General features: G+C 46.3%; 1 protein-coding gene across 21 annotated transcripts in view; it reads left to right on the forward strand.

Annotated features, from left to right (window-relative positions):
* Window positions 1-19835, forward strand: part of dock7 (dedicator of cytokinesis 7) — a 56123-nt gene that overhangs the window by 27564 nt on the left and 8724 nt on the right. For 4 of the 21 annotated variants that reach the window (XM_030373576.1, XM_030373569.1, XM_030373570.1 and 1 more), the window contains exons 19-43: window positions 101-187; window positions 1181-1412; window positions 2046-2210; window positions 2478-2498; window positions 2995-3164; window positions 4690-4782; window positions 6868-6957; window positions 8023-8118; window positions 8197-8337; window positions 8667-8780; window positions 9016-9183; window positions 9883-10022; window positions 10382-10551; window positions 10845-11017; window positions 11284-11466; window positions 11891-12050; window positions 12317-12413; window positions 13065-13082; window positions 14536-14632; window positions 14826-14960; window positions 15167-15319; window positions 15748-15906; window positions 17448-17548; window positions 17705-17897; window positions 18315-18458. In XM_030373576.1, coding sequence (XP_030229436.1) covers window positions 101-187; window positions 1181-1412; window positions 2046-2210; window positions 2478-2498; window positions 2995-3164; window positions 4690-4782; window positions 6868-6957; window positions 8023-8118; window positions 8197-8337; window positions 8667-8780; window positions 9016-9183; window positions 9883-10022; window positions 10382-10551; window positions 10845-11017; window positions 11284-11466; window positions 11891-12050; window positions 12317-12413; window positions 13065-13082; window positions 14536-14632; window positions 14826-14960; window positions 15167-15319; window positions 15748-15906; window positions 17448-17548; window positions 17705-17897; window positions 18315-18458 — 3300 coding nt within the window. The remainder of the gene's footprint in view (window positions 1-100; window positions 188-1180; window positions 1413-2045; window positions 2211-2477; window positions 2499-2994; window positions 3165-4689; window positions 4783-6867; window positions 6958-8022; window positions 8119-8196; window positions 8338-8666; window positions 8781-9015; window positions 9184-9882; window positions 10023-10381; window positions 10552-10844; window positions 11018-11283; window positions 11467-11890; window positions 12051-12316; window positions 12414-13064; window positions 13083-14535; window positions 14633-14825; window positions 14961-15166; window positions 15320-15747; window positions 15907-17447; window positions 17549-17704; window positions 17898-18314; window positions 18459-19835) is intronic. The other 17 variants (XM_030373572.1, XM_030373575.1, XM_030373579.1 and 14 more) reach the window with 14 other exon arrangements.

Genomic DNA, 19835 nt, shown 5'->3' on the forward strand with positions numbered 1-19835 from the left:
AAAGTTTAGTGGATGTTAATCTGGCTGTCGAGACTTCATTTGAGTTGTCTTTCGAGTTGTACAAGTGGATCTCCATTCTTACATTTTGCGTTCATGCCAGGTCGCACTGCCGGGGATGAAGTGGGTGGACAACCATCGTGGTGTGTTCAACGTGGAGGTGGTGACGGTTTCTGCCATCCACACACAGGTAGTTCCCCTCTTCGTTGTCTGTATCGGTTGTTTGTGCAACACAAATCTCCCTTCACTGTCAAGCTAGGACAACAGTTTGCTGACAGTAGCTTCAGAAGAATGAATTTCCCTTCCATTTGTCTTTTTTCATGTTTGTACATCGTTCTTCCCTTCTGCAGGGTTAGTATCAAGCGATTTGCACTATATCTTCCTGTCTAGCTAAACTGGTAGAGCTTGGCATTAACATTGACAGGGTTAACGATTACATTCCCACTGGTGCCCCCCCTGCTCAAAATGTGTGCACCCATGTTTTAAAAGGGTACCAAATGGCACATTTTCAAATTTGAGGTCCGTTTTTGTGGTGGTGCAGATGGACTGGGGTCTCTGAAAATATTGAAGTATTCTTTAATTAAAGGAGACATATTATGGTGTTTTCCCAACAAATAAACATAGTATATGAGTTCCCAGTGCTCGTCCGCTGGTCCACAAAATCATAGCTATGCTCTGATTGGAGGGGGTGCGGAAGTGCTCCCTCTGGATTGCTCTGATTGGAGGGGGTGCTCCCTCCTTCCTACGAAGGAGTGAGCGCCGAAACTGACTCGCTCATTTGGTAACTGTAGGCGGGGTACTTTCAGAAATGCTTATCTCACTCAAAAAATCATGTACAGACTATTTCCAAAGTTTGTATGCGTGTGGGAGCACCAGAGACCCACCAACTCCCCAAATCCCAGGAAAAGTGTTGTTTTCATAATATGTCCCCTTTAAATAATTTAATTCTTCTGGTTTAGCATTTGGGGTTCAGGTTTTTACAGGTCTGCCATTATTTTTTCATTCATGTCTTTGAACAGAACAGAACATAGTTGATTCAAATTACTAATGGCGAATACACTATAGTGCCCTCTGTAGGAGGCGTATTATGGAAGAAAATAATCGCTATTCTATTATGAGTCTGTTTTTGTTTTGGCCCATCCCTGCTTACAACCCGCCCTGACCCCCTCCGTCTGCCCCCCAGGACCAGTACCTTGACAAGTTCTTTGCGTTGGTGCACGCGCTGGACGAACACATGTTCCCAGTGAGGATCGGGGACATGCGCATCATGGAGAACAACCTGGAGGCGGAGCTTAAGACAAGCATCGCGGCACTCAGCTCCTCACAGCTGGAGCCCGTCGTTCGTTTCCTCCACCTGCTGCTGGACAAGCTGGTGCTGATGGTGGTGCGGCCGCCTGTCATCGCAGGGCAGATTGGTAACTCATTGATGTCACCTTTTATTGACCCGGCTGAGTCTCATTAGGATTCACTTGACATACAAGGGCAACAGAGAAAAGACAACTATAATTGATTAAAAATCAAGTGCAACGATAACAGCGATCCATACCGGGACTGTCCAGTTCCACAATGCCTTAAATCGTCTCAAAAGTCTGTAGGAAATACAATAATTGTTCTTCCCGAAAGAAAGTGTAAAAGCCCAAAACTGTAATGTAAATTGATGCCATGATGTAAAAGCCATCCAAGGGAGAAGGACAAACTGCTTACTGCTACTTATTTATTTGAATTAGTAATTGAGGGAAAACTCTAGGATGGTGAGCCCCTTAACTTCCGCCTGCTAGGTTGTGTGGTGAGCAAACTGCTACACGGAGCCCAAGGAAATGGCCTGTTTCTCAGTGATGTGTTGACATTGTATGCCTCTAGGCCTGGCTAATGAAACTTTAAAAGCCTCACGGCACTGACTAAGCTACTCTTACCATTTGTCGCTGAGTATTTGCTTAAATAGCTTCACTGAAGATATGTGCCTAGATATCTTTGTATCTCTGTGATTCATCTCGTAATCTGGCCTCTGTGTGTCTGTGTGTCTGTGTGTCTGTGTGTCTGTGGTGCAGTGAACCTGGGGCAGGCTTCCTTCGAGGTCATGGCATCGGTGGTCAACCGGCTCCATAAGTACCTGGACAGCAGCCAGGACATGCATGGCCGCAACAGCCTCCTGTCCTCCTACATCACCTACGTCTTCCGCCTGCCACACACAGACCCCAACTCCCCCTCCCCGGGTAGGCTAGCCCCCGTCCCAACTACCCACCCCAAACCACACCCTCCCCCTGCTCGAACACATCCAATTTATTTCCCTTCTTATCTCTTTTGATTTGGTTTCTCTCTCACTTGTCGTTACCCGCGACTCTGGCTCGGCCCGCAGCGCTCATGTTTCTTTCCTCATATTTATTTACTTCTCGTGTTCTTTTTTCCGTTTGTCGTTCTGTTTTTCCTTCTTTCTTTATTTCCCCACCCTCCTCCACTTGTTTTCCGCATGGCCAACACAGACACAAACACCGACGCAACAGGTACCTACGGCCCACGGCCTTATACACCTCCCCCCTTTATTTATTTTTATCCTGCTACATTTCTAAATCATTGCTCTTTAGGTAAAGTGAGTATAATGTTGTTATAGTATTTCCAAATGTACTTGCGAGGTTATTGCTAGGGAAATCCATCAATGGTTAAATCATGTTTGAGATAATACTAGACTCTCATCCATCTGCGTCTCACTAACACTAAGATTTTAGATCAGCTCAATCAGGTTGAAATGGGAACGTAGGCAATGCGCTTTGCAGCGTCCCCCCTGCTATGGTCTCTCTTCACGACCCTGTCCATAAAGGCACATAGAGCCCATCAAAGCCCATACATTTCATAATACCGTTGATTGTGTTGGCTGTGAAATGTTTAGAGAACTGAAACGATCTGCTTTTTTTTTTTCGAAACTCCTGATGCATCCTAGTCACCACACACCCTGTGGCTTCCTCTTCGTCCCCGTTCCTTCTACTACCTTCCCGTGCTTAGGTCCGGGGGCGCTTGGGGGCTCGGTCCACTACGCCACCATGGCCCGCTCGGCGGTCCGCCCGGCCAGCCTCAACCTCAACCGCTCCCGCAGCCTCAGCAACAGCAACCCGGACATCTCGGGCACGCCCACCTCCCCCGACGATGAGGTCCGCTCCATCATCGGCAGCAAGGTGGGCGTTCTTTACCCGGGTGCGACGGCAGCTCGGTTCGTCCGTTCAGCCCCTTGCTGGTGTTGCATTAGGGAGCCGTACATCTTGTATGCAACACGCAGGGGTTGCATACATACTTTAACGTCCAAAGGTTGTCCTAAAAATGTGTTTGCTTCATCTGACAAGCAGCCAAGAAAATTATTTATTTATAATGATCCATGAAGCAAATGTTTGAATTGAACTGCACCAGAATGCAGCAAATGTTTATTATATCTACTTGGTAAATGACTCAAATGATTAATCAACGATTAAAATTGGATAAATTAATGTTCGCCTGTTCGACCGATAGACAAATCTGCTGATCGTGGCTACCTGACGAGGGGAAGCTCTGTGACTTTAAAGGGTGGCACGTTGTTCCAGTGGGAAGCCCGTTCTATATTGATTCTGGACCCCGGCCAACCAGAGGCTACCTGAGGGCATTTCTCAACAGGCCAACACATGAAAATGCTGGTGTTGCTATATATTGCTGGATCTGATTGGGCTGCATTAGTCAATCTTAGCTATGTGTACATTGAGAACATTCCTCCAGCCATTTATTGGATGCATGCATCACAAAGGCTATGGTGCCAAGTCTACAGTCCAGCCCTGGTCAAAGTCAGGGGTGGATGTACATAGTGATGACATGCCAACCCTGTACTTCACAACGACAAACATCAGCAAGGACAGATTATCTTCTTAACCTCTGTTACAGCCACCTCACACACACACACACACACACACACACACACACACACACACACACACACACACACACACACACACACACACACACACACACACACACACACACACACACACACACACACACACACACACACACAGCCATTCAGCCATACAGCCAAGGAGGGGATAGTATGCTATTCAGAACTTTTTTTGAATAGTGTTACAGTCAGCCTGTGCATTACATAATAAAGTAAACAATTTGTCAAGGCCATACATAGGCGATTATTGCTTATTTTCAAAATGCAGATTTTTGCATTCTGTAAAGATATTGATAATGATATTTGTCCTCCCAGAAACACCTATGTGTACCATGTGGTGTGATAAGGTTCATCCCTAACATCTAACATCTAACAATCTAAGTAGTGCGATGGATGCTACCCCTGGTCCAATGACTGTCACTTCTGCTTCTACTGCACTGAAACATGCCCTCTTCTACCGTAGCGAGGGCGCTTCCCCTCTTATGTTTCACCAAATAAGAGGGGAAGCGAGGGCGAGACCCCCCCCAACCCACCCTACCCGTAACCTACACTACTCTTTCTCTCTTGTGAGGATGGCCAGATCCTCTGAATCCACCATCGTTTTATGTTCCTAATGGAGCCCTCTACTGTCTGCCCTGAACACTGTGAATGTCTTATGATTTACCTTTCTTAACCTGTGGTTGTTTCCCCCCCCCCCCCCCCCCCTCCCTCCTCTGTACTGCTCGCTCGGTTCCCTTGCCTCTCTGCCTGTGACCTCTGACCCCATGGCGCCCTGCCCACGCTAGGGCCTAGACCGCTCCAACTCTTGGGTGAACACCATGGGCTGTAAGGGGGCTCCCTGGGGAACCGGCCCCGGGTCCGCTCCAGAAACCATACAGGTTGTTCCACTAAATGCCCCCAACAGTCCTCCCTATATATTAATTGTTTAACTTCACACACAAAACCCACAACAGTCTCATTTAGGGGGAAGGATATCAGGCCATTTCACATTTTGGTGACTCGTTGTCATGTCGTCACGCTCTCTCTGTAAACACTCAGTCCTTGGCTGGCAGCCATTTAATTCCAAATATGAGCGCAGTGTTGTTCAAAAACTCCAGCCTATCAGAGTAACATCCGTGCTCTCTTTGCCCTGGTAAACTACGGTTGGAAAAGCTAATTCTAATCTGAAAAATCCTTCTGAGCAGATTTCTGTTAATCTTTTAACATCGTTATTCTGTTTATTTCGGATAAAAACAGTTTGATTGCTCCATTGTTTGCTACAGTGTGGCACCACCGTTGTTTTCCTAATAAGACAGTGGCACTCCTTGTTTAGACATGAACTGAAACGGCCCTCTGCTTAGTGCTCATTGATCCGACCGATCTGCAGTGTCACAGAGTGTGAAAACACGGCCAACCGGGCCCTTCTCAAGACAACAAAAGGCAAAACCATGAGAACCAAAGTGTGACAATGCCACCGCATCTACACCTAGAGCACACCGCTCCCATGAGCTCTCACATGATCCCTCAGGCCCCTCCCATGGGTGTCACAGCCGCCTCCATGACTTGCCATGACCTCATCTGCACACCTGTCGTGTGTTCACCTCCCACACTCAGCCCCCCCTTCCCACCCAATAGCATCATGTAGTCCACATCCATTCATCATAGTTTACATCATCCCTTCATCACTCCAAAAGTCCTCAGCCTAGTCATGGATGAAAGTATTCCATAACACCATACTGTTCTTTTGGTTATTCTTGCCATACTGTAACACATAAGGTAGTGGAGATGGTGGTTTAATGTCCCTCAGCAGGCATAGTATTAGATAATGTCAGAAAATCCCTTCCCCTGCTTCCTTTTACTGTTAACCTTTAACCAGCCTCACGGCTACCTTATAACCCTGCATGATCTCCTACTAACATCATATTGCATGGACTTCACACTGGCTGAAGGTGCGTGCGTGTGTGTGTATGTGCGTGTTGGCTCTTGTGTGCATGCGTTTCTGCCGTTTGTGTACTTCATTTGTCTTGTCTGTGATTTGTCGCATCATAAACATGTGTTCAACACCTATTGAGGAATGTTTTACCGAACATATAAGCAAACAAAAGCCATGTCGACATGGGGGTTCAACATACGATTGAGCTCGGAGCATGAGTTGCATGAGTTTGCCAGCGAGACCAACTGCTGTGATTGACATTTTGCGGTTGTGTTGTTGTATAAAGGAAGGAAGAGCTTTTGTAAAAGGTCATTACCTGCCGCTTGACACATCGATTAAAAGGAGGCCTTGCGTTTCCCTTGAATCAGTTAAACATTTTGGACTGTCGTCACATTTGGGTCGCACTGACAATGCCTTAAAGGAGAGCTGTCAACGCTCGCTGTTTACTATATATGGTCTTCATACGCGTGTTATAAAAATTTGGTCAGGACTCAAATTATCCTTTTTTACTATGTGGCACCGGGATTCCAAATTCCAAATGTTAGGAGTAACAGTGAAAATGTAGAATCACCCATCAGAATGTTAGGAGCGGCAACAATTTATGTGGATTTGTATTTTTATTGATACAAATATTTTAGGTGTTAATTTAAGATAAACTCTTTCGCTTACACAACATTTGCTGATGCGCCTATTGACTGTAATCTCAGTCAAGTAAACGGTCAAATTCTTCACAGAACAGGCGTATGAAGTGGTACTATTATTAGTAAATAGGTGATGGTTCCTCTTTGAGGCCTGTGGGCACAAACTGTAAATACTAGCACCATGCCCTCAACCTTTCCATTGTCCTATGTGTTTGTCTGATTAATGACAACGAGGTGTGTGTGTGTGTGTGTGTGTGTGTGTGTGTGTGTGTGTGTGTGTGTGTGTGTGTGTGTGTGTGTGTGTGTGTGTGAGTGTGACCCCAGCAGAAACACCACCAGGTATGCAGAGACCATCTGTGGTCCCGTTGCTCCTCCACTAACCTTGTTGTTACCATCCATCCCACCCATAGGCCATGGAGCGCTCTGGCAATCGCATGTCTTCGCACACGGAAAGCGCCAGTTTCTTGCAGTCTTTAACAGGACGATTGCCCACCAAAAAGGTAGAGCCCCCTTGCACCAGGGGAAAGGAGCCCGCCACGAGCCCCTGATCCTTCTCCTGTGTTATCTGTGTTTGGTTTTGTTTTTCTCTGCGTGCTTCCTTTGTCCCGTCCGTGCGTTGTTTGGGTCTACGGTTGTGTGGGCTGATGTTCCGGTATTCTTTGGTGATTGTGGCGTCTTGGTGATTGTTGCCAAAGGTCAATGCTCTGCTGCCTCTTGTTTGAATGTGTGCCTTGTAATTTGACATTGCAATATTTATTTTTGATGTGATGTAATGTCAACGTTTAAACTACTGTTTGAATATATGCCTGCACACTAAACGCCACTGGATTTGTATGTATTGCTGCATCTATTTGGGGAAAGCTCGAAAGAAACCAAGAAAAAGCACTTTTCCTCTCTTCTCTGTAAATTTGTTTAACAGATTCTTTATATATTCTTCATTATACCAATTCAATAATTGCCTGAAACTAAATCACCAGACAAGATCTTAGAAGACGTATAAATGTATGTTTTGAAGCAATTGCTTGAAGAGAATCGTGCATTTTAATGGTTTTGTTAAAGAATCTCAAAGTGCCATGAAAATTGTCCTCATGATTGTTTTGTTTCTTCGCGGTGTTATGGGAACACTGAATCGCAAACCAGGGGGTTTTGTCAACTTGTTTTTGTCAAACATCTTTGATTGATGTGAGGAGTCACAGTAGCATAAAAAGATAATTTTGGAGGTTCATATAATTGAAACATCAATTTAATCTTTAATATTAAATCGTGCAAAATGTTATTCAGGTGGGTTTCAGATTATAAACACGCCGTGTGTTTGTAAGTTGATCATATTTTTTTGGTGACGGTCAATCAATTAAGAACAACACACAACCCTCACTATATTGATTGTTGACATAGCATCAACAGAGCAATTGATTGACAATCTTTGTGGTGTGGCGGGGTAGCCCTCCATAAGGATGTCTGGTCTTATCAAGCACTCACTATCCCTCACTCTTTTCTCTCTGTCCTCCGATGTCTGTCCTTGGTCAACACTGTTGACACCTGCCCCTGTGTTCCCGGGGCCCCAGCTGTTCCACGAGGAGCTGGCCTTGCAGTGGGTGGTGAGCAGCGGCAGCGTGCGCGAGGGGGCCTTACAGCAGGCCTGGTTCTTCTTTGAGCTCATGGTGAGTACTGCCCCCAAAAAATGAACAGGCTTGAAGTCAGACATGGGCGTGTCCGACTGTAGACTCTGTGGCCCCCAGGTGAAGAGCATCATCCACCACCTATACTTCGCCCAGCGCCTTGAGTCGCCCAGGAAGAACCGCTTCCCCGAGCGCTTCATGGACGACATCACCGCACTGGTCAGCACCATCGCTGGCGACATCGTCTCTCGCTACCAGAAGGTGACCCCTCACACACGCTTAGTGATAACTACAGACTTGTCTGTTTGTGTGAGTGCATTTTGCTGAGGCTTTCCCACCTGTGTGCTGCTTGATCCTTGCATTCTTCCCATTTTTGGTTAAGCCTTCCTACGGAATCGAGGCCAGGCCGGTCTTGGGATGGTCTCAAGAGGCTATGCTTTCTTACAAAAATCTGATAACCGATTGCATTCTGTCTATTGGAGACCACCTTCCAGTCTACCTGTGTGTGGGTGTGAGTGGAGTCAAGTTTCATATCAACACATTGTATCCGGAAATAATGCAGTTGAACGTGGCTTCTGCCCTGCCAACAGGACCTGGAGCTGGTGGAAAGGCTGAACACTAGCCTGGGCTTCTTCCTCAACGACCTGCTGTCTGTCATGGACCGGGGCTTTGTTTTCAGCCTCATCAAGACCTACTGGAAACAGGTGAGTGCTGCTGCTACCATGGTTCGCTTTGTGAGTATAAAAGATTGACGATGTTATCGATCCACTCAATAGGTTTTTCCGCTCTGAATGGTGTTTTTATGATATTTCACTATTCTGTAGCTTTTAGCTATCTTGTTGTTTTCATTATGTATCATTCACTGTTCTGTACTTGCTGCTTTGACACCCTTATTCTCAATTGGGATGAATGAAGCTAGTCCATCGTATCTTATCTTAGGTATCCACCAAGCTGTATGCCCAGCAGAACCCCACCCTGGAGTCCCTGAGGCTGGACTTCCTGAGGATTGTGTGCAGCCACGAGCACTACGTCACCCTGAATTTGCCCTGCAGCCTGCTCACCCCGCCCGCTTCCCCCTCCCCCTCCGTCTCCTCCGCCACCTCGCAGGTGATGGTGCAAACATGGATGTTAATCAAGGGAGGCTTCAACAGCCCCTTAACTCGCTTTCCAACCGTCAATCATGGTTCATGTCACAACGTGTCTTAAAGCTATGCGCACATCGGCCCAACAAACAGCAGCACCCCACGATGTTGACCAGATTGGGCCAACACTGAGTCATGTGCAACCTACACCCACCCCGCACGCTGCGGCAATGTTGGTGTGTGTTGGTGTTTGAAGGGTCGTTTGTATTACTACCATTTTCACAGATTCCCTTTCCAAATCCCATATTTTTAAATACTCTAACCGTCGACCCTCCTCTACCCAAAACACCAAAAGCAACCTGCAAATGTTTTGAGTTGTTTCGTGACTTATTTGTGATCATTATTTGGGGCGGCTGTAGCTCAGGAGGTAGAGCTGGTTGGCTGGTAACCGCAAGGTTGCTAGTTCAATCCCCGCCGCCTCCTAGCTGAGTGTCGAGGTGTTCCTGAGCAAGGCACCTAACCCTAACTGCTCTCGACGAGCTGGCTGTCGCCTTTGCAGGGCTGACTCCGCCGTTGGTGTGTGAATGTGTGTATGAATGGATGATTGTGCGGCAATATTGAAAAGAGCTTTGGGTGGCCACTGGTTACAGAAAAAGCGCTATATATAAATGCAGTCCAACCACCATTTACCATTATAACTATTATTTATTTTTTTACCTTCCAGAGCTCTGGTTTCTCAACGCATGTCCAGGACCAGAAGATAGCCAACATGTTTGAGCTATCTATCCCTTTCCGGGAGCAGCACTTCATGGCTGGGCTGGTGCTGTCTGAGCTGTCTGTGATCCTGGAGCCAGACAATGAGGTGTAAGTAGCCCCATAGAAGCAGACACATCGAGGAGGGCCTCCATGCCATCTTAAATCCAGGGCTATAACAAAGGGTGGGGTTCTGTCGATGGCAGACGACTGTTGTCACTCTGACAATCAACGCCCTAGCAAGACAATTGCGTTGAGAGATGGCTAGCACCTGCATGGTCGAGATAACAAGCTGAAGACACTGAAGTTGTGACGTTCACGTAGGACCACTTAAAGGATCGATGCTTTTGTCTTTTTTTCCGGGTCTTTTTATCTTAACGTGTCAGATTGCCCAACGCTTTTGCCATCCTCGTCGTCCTTCATTCTCTCCCCTTTCTCCCCCCCCCTCCTCTCCTGGTGTCCCTCCCCAGCATGTTCGGACTGCACAAGAAGGTGGTGAACGTGGTGCACAACCTTCTGTCCAGCCACGACTCGGACCCGCGCTACGCCGACCCGGAGGTCAAGGCCCGGGTGGCCCTGCTCTACCTGCCGCTCATCGGCATCGTCATGGAGGCGCTGCCGCAACTTCACGACTTCACAGGTTCGGGGTTTAAGGAGCTCGGAGCGTCACGGCGTTCCGGGTGACTCCTGTTTGAATAGTTGCACATAGATAGATTGCTCTTACTGTGGGGTTTTTGTTGTCACCGGGGTGTACAAATAAGGAGGAATGATTAAAGAATTTAGGTAATCATGGTTTTTAGAAGAATAGGGCAATAGACCCACAATTTAAACCAATCAAAACCAATCAGTGTTACAATCAGGGTCATGAGGTCATTTCAGCCCTCCTGTCTGTTTTTCTGAAATGTTTGTCTGTTCCCCCGTTCCTCTGAGCAGAGTCTCACGTTCAGTGGGGTCGCCCAGGCTGCCCACAGGGGGGCGCTGCGGGAGGCTCTGGCGAGGAGGCCGACGGAGACGCGTTGATCAGCCAGACGGTAGCCATGGCGATAGCCGGTACCTCCGCCGCCCCGCCAATGTCCCGGCCTAGCAGCTTCCTGCTAAACACGCAGGTAGTAGACAACATAACCACGTTGTTTGGTCCGCAGAGGAAATTAATAGAACAATGGACTAAAGCATATTTAAATTGAATTAACTTGAATGATCGTTGATTTCGTAAAAAAAAAATGTAGGCTAGTAAATCCATTGTCTTTAATGAACACTCAGCATCATACTGATTTGCTTTGCTGCGTTACGCACATTCCAACAGAGCAGAAAGAGGTGTGTTTACCCTCTAACTCACTCTTCCTCCTCTTCTTCCCCGCCGTCCCCTCCCCAGACCGGCCGACAGCACGGGACCTTCTCTGCGGAGTCCAGCCGCAGCCTGCTGATCTGCCTGCTGTGGGTGCTGAAGAATGCAGACGAGATGGTGCTGCAGAAGTGGTTCACAGACCTGTCGGTGTCCCAGCTCAACCGCCTGCTGGACCTGCTCTACCTCTGCGTGTCCTGCTTCGAGTACAAGGTAGAAGGGAATGGATGGCAATGCAGTAAATCACCGTGGCACGGATCTGATCCATCGTTGCCTGAAATGGGATTCTTCTGGTGCTCGATTTGATCTGTTTGCTTGGGATTGCTGTGATCTGTTTTGCTGCACTGAACTGTAACCTCTGTGCCATCTCCTTTTTAGACATTTAATCTAGAAAGGAGTTTTGTTAGCGCTACGCTATGCTAGTTCTCTCCGCGTTTCCTCCCACTTACCTGCTTAGCTCAAGAGCTGTGCTGCCAAATAATCCTTTGTCGTGTTTTTTTCCCTCTGCACGCCCGACATTCTATCCGTCCCTCTGTCGGCCTGTCTGTCTGTCTGTCTGTCGGTCTGTCTGTTTGTCTGCCCCCCCCCCCCCCCTGCATCCTACTCCCTCCACCCATCACTGTCTGTTGGAACCAAGGCCCATGTTGTGTTCACCATGCAGGGCAAAAAGGCCTTTGAGCGCATGAACAGCTTGACCTTTAAGAAGTCCAAGGACATGAAGGCCAAGCTGGAGGAGGCCATACTGGGCAGCATTGGGGCCAGGCAGGAGATGGTGCGACGCAGTCGCGGGCAGCTGGGTGAGCAGCCGGGGGCCGTGGGTGTGTGGGTTTGTGGGCGGATTAGTGGCTATAGTATGGGAAGGATGCACACAATGTCCTGTAGCTGAAGTAACATGGGATGTTGATTATTCAAAAGCACACAATGTACAATTCGCTCCCCTCACACCTAAACAGGAGTGCACAGACATTCAGTCAATCCTCAGTGTCTTTGTAGAGCTTGTGCGGTTTTTTGTATGTCTATGGTAAACAGTGATCAATGGTGTGTGTGTGTGTGCATGTTACAGAGAGGAGTCCATCGGGCAGTGCGTTTGGTAGCCAGGAGAACCTTCGCTGGAGGAAAGACATGACCCACTGGAGACAAAACAGCGAGAAGATGGACAAGTACGCTCATTGGTTCTCATCTGTCCCCGAATACAAGCTCCTCCACAACACAGTATTTTACCGTTATTTTCAAGATTATTTTATTCCCCCTGGTCTTGAATGTAACCTTTGCAACTTCACCGGAAACATGCTTTATATCTATTTTACGATGCTGACACAAGGGAACAACCTTCACTCTTTGAAAAAGTTTCTAGCTCCTTGAGTCCTCCTTCGGACACAACAGCCTAGGTCACCCTAGAGTAGAGGAGAAGTGTGCTCCCTAAAGCCCTTTGAGGCCATGCTGTGTGAAGTAACTTCACTTGGGTGAGCTCCAACAGCAACTCTTCACGGAAAGGAAATCAAGAAGCACTATTTGTAGAGTGGAGATAAGTCTCCCTTATCTTTTCCAATTGTGATTTACATTGCAATGCGGAGCGGCATGTGATGTTGAGTTTATTTCCCCTCAAAATAGGTATTTCCCGCTTTGGTTTAGAACCATCCATCCATCAAAACACAATCCTTCCATGCATTACATATAACTCATTTATCTTTCTTACATTTTGGTTTTCCGTTCGGAGTGGTGAAGAATTATCATTTTATTAAGGCAACAAGGAATTGCTTGTTCTGATGACTTGTGTGTGTGTGCGTGTGTGTGTGTGTGTGTGTGTGTAGGAGCCACAGATCTATCAGGTATTGTATGGTAAACGCCCGCAGTGTGCCCTATTCCCCTTACGCTTTTTTTAAACCTGCTGATACGTGATGCGTTCAATGACATATGGGACTTCAGGAGATCGTAAAGGGGGAAGAAATCAATTCAATGCATTAGCCTTAAATTTATTGCACAGCCCTTCCACTATTTTTGTCTTAATCCGCTACTACCTTACTTTGAATAATACTGACTTCTATGTCCTAAACTTCAGCCCTCTCGGAAAGTGGTTTGACTTTTATGATCATATTCATTTCATCCCTCTTTCGGATTCCTTTCTAACTCCTCATGTACATGAATGTATATCAAGATCTTTTTCCCCATCCCTGGTTGTCTTTCCCTTGCCCCTGGCCTACCCCCTGTTTCTGGTGTTTTGGGGTTTGAGGTTGGGGTAGCATTGCGTTTGATTGGTTTGTTCATGTTTTGGGGCCCTGTCTCTTCAGCCTTGGTCTGGTGTGCTGCTTTAGTAATGTGAAGGCTAACTTTGAGTCGTCGTGACCCATCGACAGAACTTCACTACTAAGATGTGTTTCTCTCAACCGTCATAACAGTAACTGCCTACTACTTAACTAAACTTTTCAGTCATTGGTTATGATGGAAAATGACATTTTAGGTCTGTGTCTAAAATGCTCTGCAGTGTGTGTTGCCTGTAGAAATGGTTTGCGATGTGGAGAACCTTACTTCCTTCAATAGAAAACACTTAAAGGTCCCATGACATGCCACCAGGTGTGAGTGTGATTAGCCGATACTGATCTATTCGTCACACGTAACAGCCAGATTTTCAAAACGGCTTGTACCGGCGTCTAATCACACTGACACCTGGTGGCATGCCATGGGACCTTTCTAAATAAACGTCAAAACACACAAATGCAGGGGCTTCTGCTGTTCCTCACGGGTAGTTAGTCTCCTTAATTATTTTCTGCTGCCGCTCCCTAACCCAACGTTACGGGGAAGTCGTGGGCCCATGGCTCCTGTTGTGTTGATAAACCCCTTGAGGAAGTTGCAGGTTGAGAGACAGTGTCTTGCTGCGTAACAGTGGAGTTTCCCAAGAAGCTAGGCGTGTACACCGTCGAGACACACGACTGTTGCCTTCCCAAAGTAATATAATAACTCCGCAGCTCACATCATGTAGGTTGGAGGGGGGGGGGGGGGGGGGGGGTGGTCTACATAAATGACTTCAAAACACTTTGGTCTGATTGCATTTTCAGAAATAATGAAAACCTAATCTATAGCCTCATCGAGAGTTTAACAAACAAACCTTTTATACTGAAACCTAATCTGAACCCTGAAGAGAATGGGCCCTCTCTGCATATAGCTTGAGTGGTGTGACCCAGGGCGTGTGTGAGATTCAGAGGTTCTCCCCAAGGTTAAGATGCGGGGTGATTAGAAGGAATAATGTCTGACAGCTACTTCCTTGACCCCGTCCCCGTTTCCCAGGACAAGAGCAGAGTTGGAACACGAAGCACTGATTGACGGTAACCTAGCAACGGAAGCCAATCTTACAATTCTGGATACTCTGGAGATCGTTGTGCAGGTATGTTTGTATATTGATGCCTTGAACACAAACAACAGCCTTTGTTTTTATGTCAATCTCAAACGAGGAAATACATTTTTTGTGTGTGTGTGTGTGTGTGTGTGTGTGTGTGTGTGTGTGTGTGTGTGTGTGTGTGTGTGTGTGTGTGTGTGTGTGTGTGTGTGTGTGTGTGTGTGTGTGTGTGTGTGTGCAGACGGCCTCTGTGACGGAGACCAAGGAGAGCATCCTGGGTGGGGTGCTGAAGGTGTTGCTCCACAGCATGGCCTGCAACCAGAGCGCCCTCTACCTGCAACACTGCTTCGCTACACAGAGAGCCCTGGTGTCAAAGGTCTAGGAAAACTCATCAAACTCTTGAAATGATCTCCTGTATAACTGTGTGTGGGTGTCGGTGTATATATTTGCTTTGTGTGTATATTGGGGTGTATATTCATGCGTGTGTGTGTATATTTTCTAATGCGTGTGTGTGTAGTTCCCAAAGCTGGTGTGTATGTGTTTGTGTTTTTATTCTAATGTGTGTGTATTGTGTGTGTGTAGTTCCCAGAGCTGCTGTTTGAGGAGGAGACAGAGCAGTGTGCAGACCTTTGCCTGAGGCTGCTGAGGAGCTGTGGCAGCAGCATCAGCACCATCCGCGCCCACGCCAGCGCCTCCCTCTACCTCCTGATGAGGCAGAATTTTGAGATCGGCAACGTAAGCACATTTAGTTTGTTTCTCACTGATGTTTCAAACGTCATATTTGATCATTTTCAGGGCATGTCTTCTTTTTATAATAAGTTCATATCTTAATTTAATGAGGATCAAATGTAATTATTCCCCGGACCTAGATGAAATGTGGGATTGGCGATTGTCATTTAATTAACTTACACTAAAATCGGACACAAACTCATCCTCGTTCCTATCTTTGTGTTTGAATATCACTTGCCTGTTTGGTAAGATTGCTTAAATGTAGAATAGTTAAAAATATATTTTTCTCACATGCAATCCTCATTGTTATTTTACATCAATCAAGGGTTTTTCTGGTCTTGTGAGAGTCTTGCTCTCTTCTCCCATGAAAGGGTCCTGTTTCCCCTCACTTCAAGGCCTGTTTCCTATTACTCCTCCTCTTCTTCCTCGTCCAGAACTTTGCCAGGGTGAAGATGCAGGTGACCATGTCTCTGTCGTCACTTGTGGGAACCTCCCAGAACTTCAATGAGGAGTTCCTGCGCCGCTCCCTTAAGACCATCCTGACCTACGCCGAGGAGGACCTGGAGCTCCGGGAGACCACCTTCCCTGACCAGGTACCCCTTTATTCATTCAGGGAAAGGCCATTGAGAGTCGGCTCTCTATTTCAATGACGGCCGGTCAAACAACCAGAAAAACAATGCAGTAAATCAAGTAAATAAATAAATACAGTAATTCAACACAATGGGATAACTAAAAAAACAAAAAAAACACGAGCAATCTTCATCCAATGCGATTTCAATCATCCCCTTGAACTTCTCAGTGCGTGTGTGTGTGTGTGTGTGTGTGTGTGTGTGTGTCATCTTCATCGTCATTGTCATCATCGGCAGACACTCGAAGTCGAGTACTTCTGTCCTCCTTCTTGGTCCTTATGGGTCTTCAGGTGGGCGAAGAGGCCGATCCTGGACCCACATATATAGGGGCAATGTGGGCATGGGTGGGCAGTGGTGATTGTGGGTTTGGGTTGAACCTTTCTGCGTCTGCGCTTGGCTTCTGCAGCACTATGGAGATCGTCATTATACTGCGCAGGTCCGTCTTGGACAAGTTGTCTCCAGACCGTTTGTTGCTGTGGCCTCCCAGCTCTTAAGGTCTATGTGGCACTTCTTGAGGTTTGCTTTGATGTTATCTTTGAACCTTTTCTTTTGGTCTCCTTGGGCATGCTTTCCTTGAACAAGCTGTGAGTAGAGGACTTGTTTGGGGAGGCGAGGGTCAGGCATCCGAATCACGTGGCCAGTCCATCTGAGCTGGTGTTGGGCGATGATGGCAGTAATGGTGGAGAAGTCGGCCTCCTCCAGGACGCTGGTGTTAGTCCGTCGAACCTCCCAGGTTATCCTGAGGATTCTCTGTAATAATAATAATAAATGAAATGTAGAAATTGTAGACCAGAATTTTGGTCTACAAAAGCCGTCAAAAGCGGCTGTAAACCAGGAAGCGGTTGCCGCCCATGTGAACGCGCACAGATTTTGCCCTACCGCTCAGCTTTCCTTGTGTTGAAACTTTCGGTGGCAGCAGCAGCCACTTTTGAAAACGCCTGGCCCTTCACACCGTCGCGCTGAACCCTCCGGTAGCGAGGCGGTTATAAGGGCGGTTGCCGCGCGGCGGTGTACAAGCACCTTAAGTCAAAGGCTTTATGAGGTCTATGATGGCCATGCAGAAAGGTGGATTCGGTTCCCGGCACTTTTCTTGCAACTGCCGAGCGCCAAAGATCATATCCGTAGTGAGTCTGTTTGGGTGGAAAATACCGTGGGAATTCCCAAAGTCCACCTTGTCACCCTTCTTAAAGAGGGAGATGACTAAAGCATCCTTCAGCTGTGCAGGAATCTATATATCAGGGCTGTCAAACAATTGATCATTTTAATCACCATTAATAATGTCGACATTCTGTGGGCAAAACCTTTCAAAATCACAGTAAAAAAATAAATAAAGTATGTTAATGGGTACATTTTAATTAATCGCGTTAAAATAAGATTGCGTTAACGCGTTATTAATGTGCTAATTTTGACAGCCCTAATATATTTAAATATGTGGGTTTAGGTAAACGTTTATGTGTGTTTGTATGTTTCTGATATTTATGTGTGTGTCTGTTTGGTACCCTCAGGTACAGGACCTTGTGTTCAACCTGCATATGATCCTGTCTGACACGGTGAAGATGAAGGAGCACCAGGAAGACCCTGAGATGCTCATAGACCTGATGTACAGGTACTAGCACATCATATAACTGATGTATAGGAACTACTTCTACACACTGATACTCATAGACCTTGAGAACAGGTTCTAGTCTGCACAGTAGCTGTGCCTGTTTGTGTGGTGTGTGGCGGTGTTGATTCCATTTGACGACCTTTCGTGGTCCCCCAGGATCGCCAAGGGTTACCAGACGTCCCCGGACCTCCGTCTGACCTGGCTGCAGAACATGGCGGGGAAGCACACAGAGCGGACCAACCACGCCGAGGCGGCCCAGTGTCTGGTGCACAGCGCCGCCCTGGTGGCCGAGTACCTCAGCATGCTGGAGGACCGGAAGTATCTACCCGTCGGCTGTGTCAGCTTCCAGGTCAGCAATCTCTCCCAGGGGAACGTCCAATGTGGTCTTTCTGTGTTTATGTCCTTATAAAAACAGCGATGTGGAGGGAAATGGCAGTAAATGTGGGATTTGTTCGGCAGAGATTCTCAAAGGAGCAAAATAAGTGTTTTTATTAAGATGGTACTTATTGTGATAACCGTGTACTGGATGAGCAAAAGCATGCCTTAGCCTATTGCCACATTTCTTGAATTGTCTTCCCAACAAATTTGTTGTTTAGTTTTGCTCTTGAACCATGTATATAAGTATTATAGTATATTGTGTATTTCAATTGTAAATGAAATGGGCAATTGGTCTTTAGATTTTTGCTAACACAGTCCTGGAATCCGCATATCATGTTTTTGTCATGTTTTTTTTGCTAATTTTCTCTCTCCTTTCACTTCCCGCCAGAACATGTCGTCCAACGTGCTGGAGGAATCGGCGGTGTCTGACGACGTGGTCTCCCCTGACGAGGAGGGCATTTGCTCAGGGAAGTACTTCACTGAGGCGGGCCTGGTGGGGCTCCTGGAGCAGGCCGCCGCCTCCTTCTCCATGGTGAGTTGAATGGATGAATACATCATCAGTATCATTCAGCATCTGATAATGTCCTACAACAGCTTTAGACACGCACTGAAGGGAGGACATTTTATGTAGTATATGTACATTTTCCTTGTATGTATTTACGTTAACATCCTTAAATATGTGAATATATCAAAAGAATATATATATAGAGCTGTCAGTTAAACGCGTTATTAACGGCGTTAACGCAAACCAAATTTAACGGCGTTAAATTTTTTATCGCGCGATTAACGCAATTATTTTATAAAAAAAAAAAAAAAAACTTTTTTTTTTTTTTTTTTTCTTTGGCTCAAAACAAAGAAGCAGTAGCCTGACTGCTATGTTCAAATGACATTTGTTCACAGCAGTCGTTTAATTGCACTATAGGCTCTTTTTTTGTATCGTCCTGTTTCGATCAGTGTATATGCCAATGTTGTTATCAATAAAAAATCATTTGCACAAGGCAAGCCGATGCACTTCACCATGTTGATAAGAGAATTAAAATGAGAAGAATTATGGGACAAAAAAATCAAGGGATATTTAGCATAGAAAAAGAATTTGCGATTAATCGCGATTAATTAGAGTTAACTATGACATTAATGCGATTAATCACGATTAAATATTTTAATCGCTTGACAGCTCTAATATTTATGTGTCTATCGATATATAAATCGATATCGATGTATAATAGCTTCAATGCGACACAAAAATTGAAGCTATTTTACATTATATTTGCCAAAATAAAACGTTAGCAAAATATAATATATATAAATGATGAGCTCAAATCTTGGTGGACGGGGCATTTCACTTCCATTCATTTCATATTTGTTTGAACCTATCATATTGCTGCCGGCGGAAGCTGTGAGTAATCGGTGAACTTCAAGCTGAGACTCGGTCAGAACTAGTAAACTCATGTTTCGGGTTTCAAATCAACACCCTGTACTTTCAGAATAAACCTTCTTTAAAGGAGACATATTATGGTGTTTACCCAACAAGTAAACATAGTGTTTGAGTTCCAGAAAACGTGGTTTGAAGCTGTTAGTTGGAAATAGCCTACCGCTATTCCCCTCTGTTGCAGTCCCTGCGCTGTTTCTGGTGTCTGTAGCTTTAATGCAAATGAGCTGCTGCCAATTGACCAATGAGCTGTCAGACTGAACCACAGCATGGAGGAGAAGGGATTGTTGCCGTTTGCAGACTCCTGGAGCTCTATATCTACATAGTATAATAATAGCTGCCGGACTGCCACCGAGTTCTCCCCGCCGGACCTGCCAGCTTCGGCGGCAGTTCACATCCCGGAGTAAACCCGCCGGAGCAGTCGGGTAGCTCGGCAGCAGTCCGGCAGCTCAGCTCCGGGAGTACAATCCTGTTCTCCTC

Source organism: Gadus morhua, chromosome 12 (genome assembly GCF_902167405.1).
Source record: "Gadus morhua chromosome 12, gadMor3.0, whole genome shotgun sequence".
NCBI lineage: Eukaryota > Metazoa > Chordata > Actinopteri > Gadiformes > Gadidae > Gadus > Gadus morhua.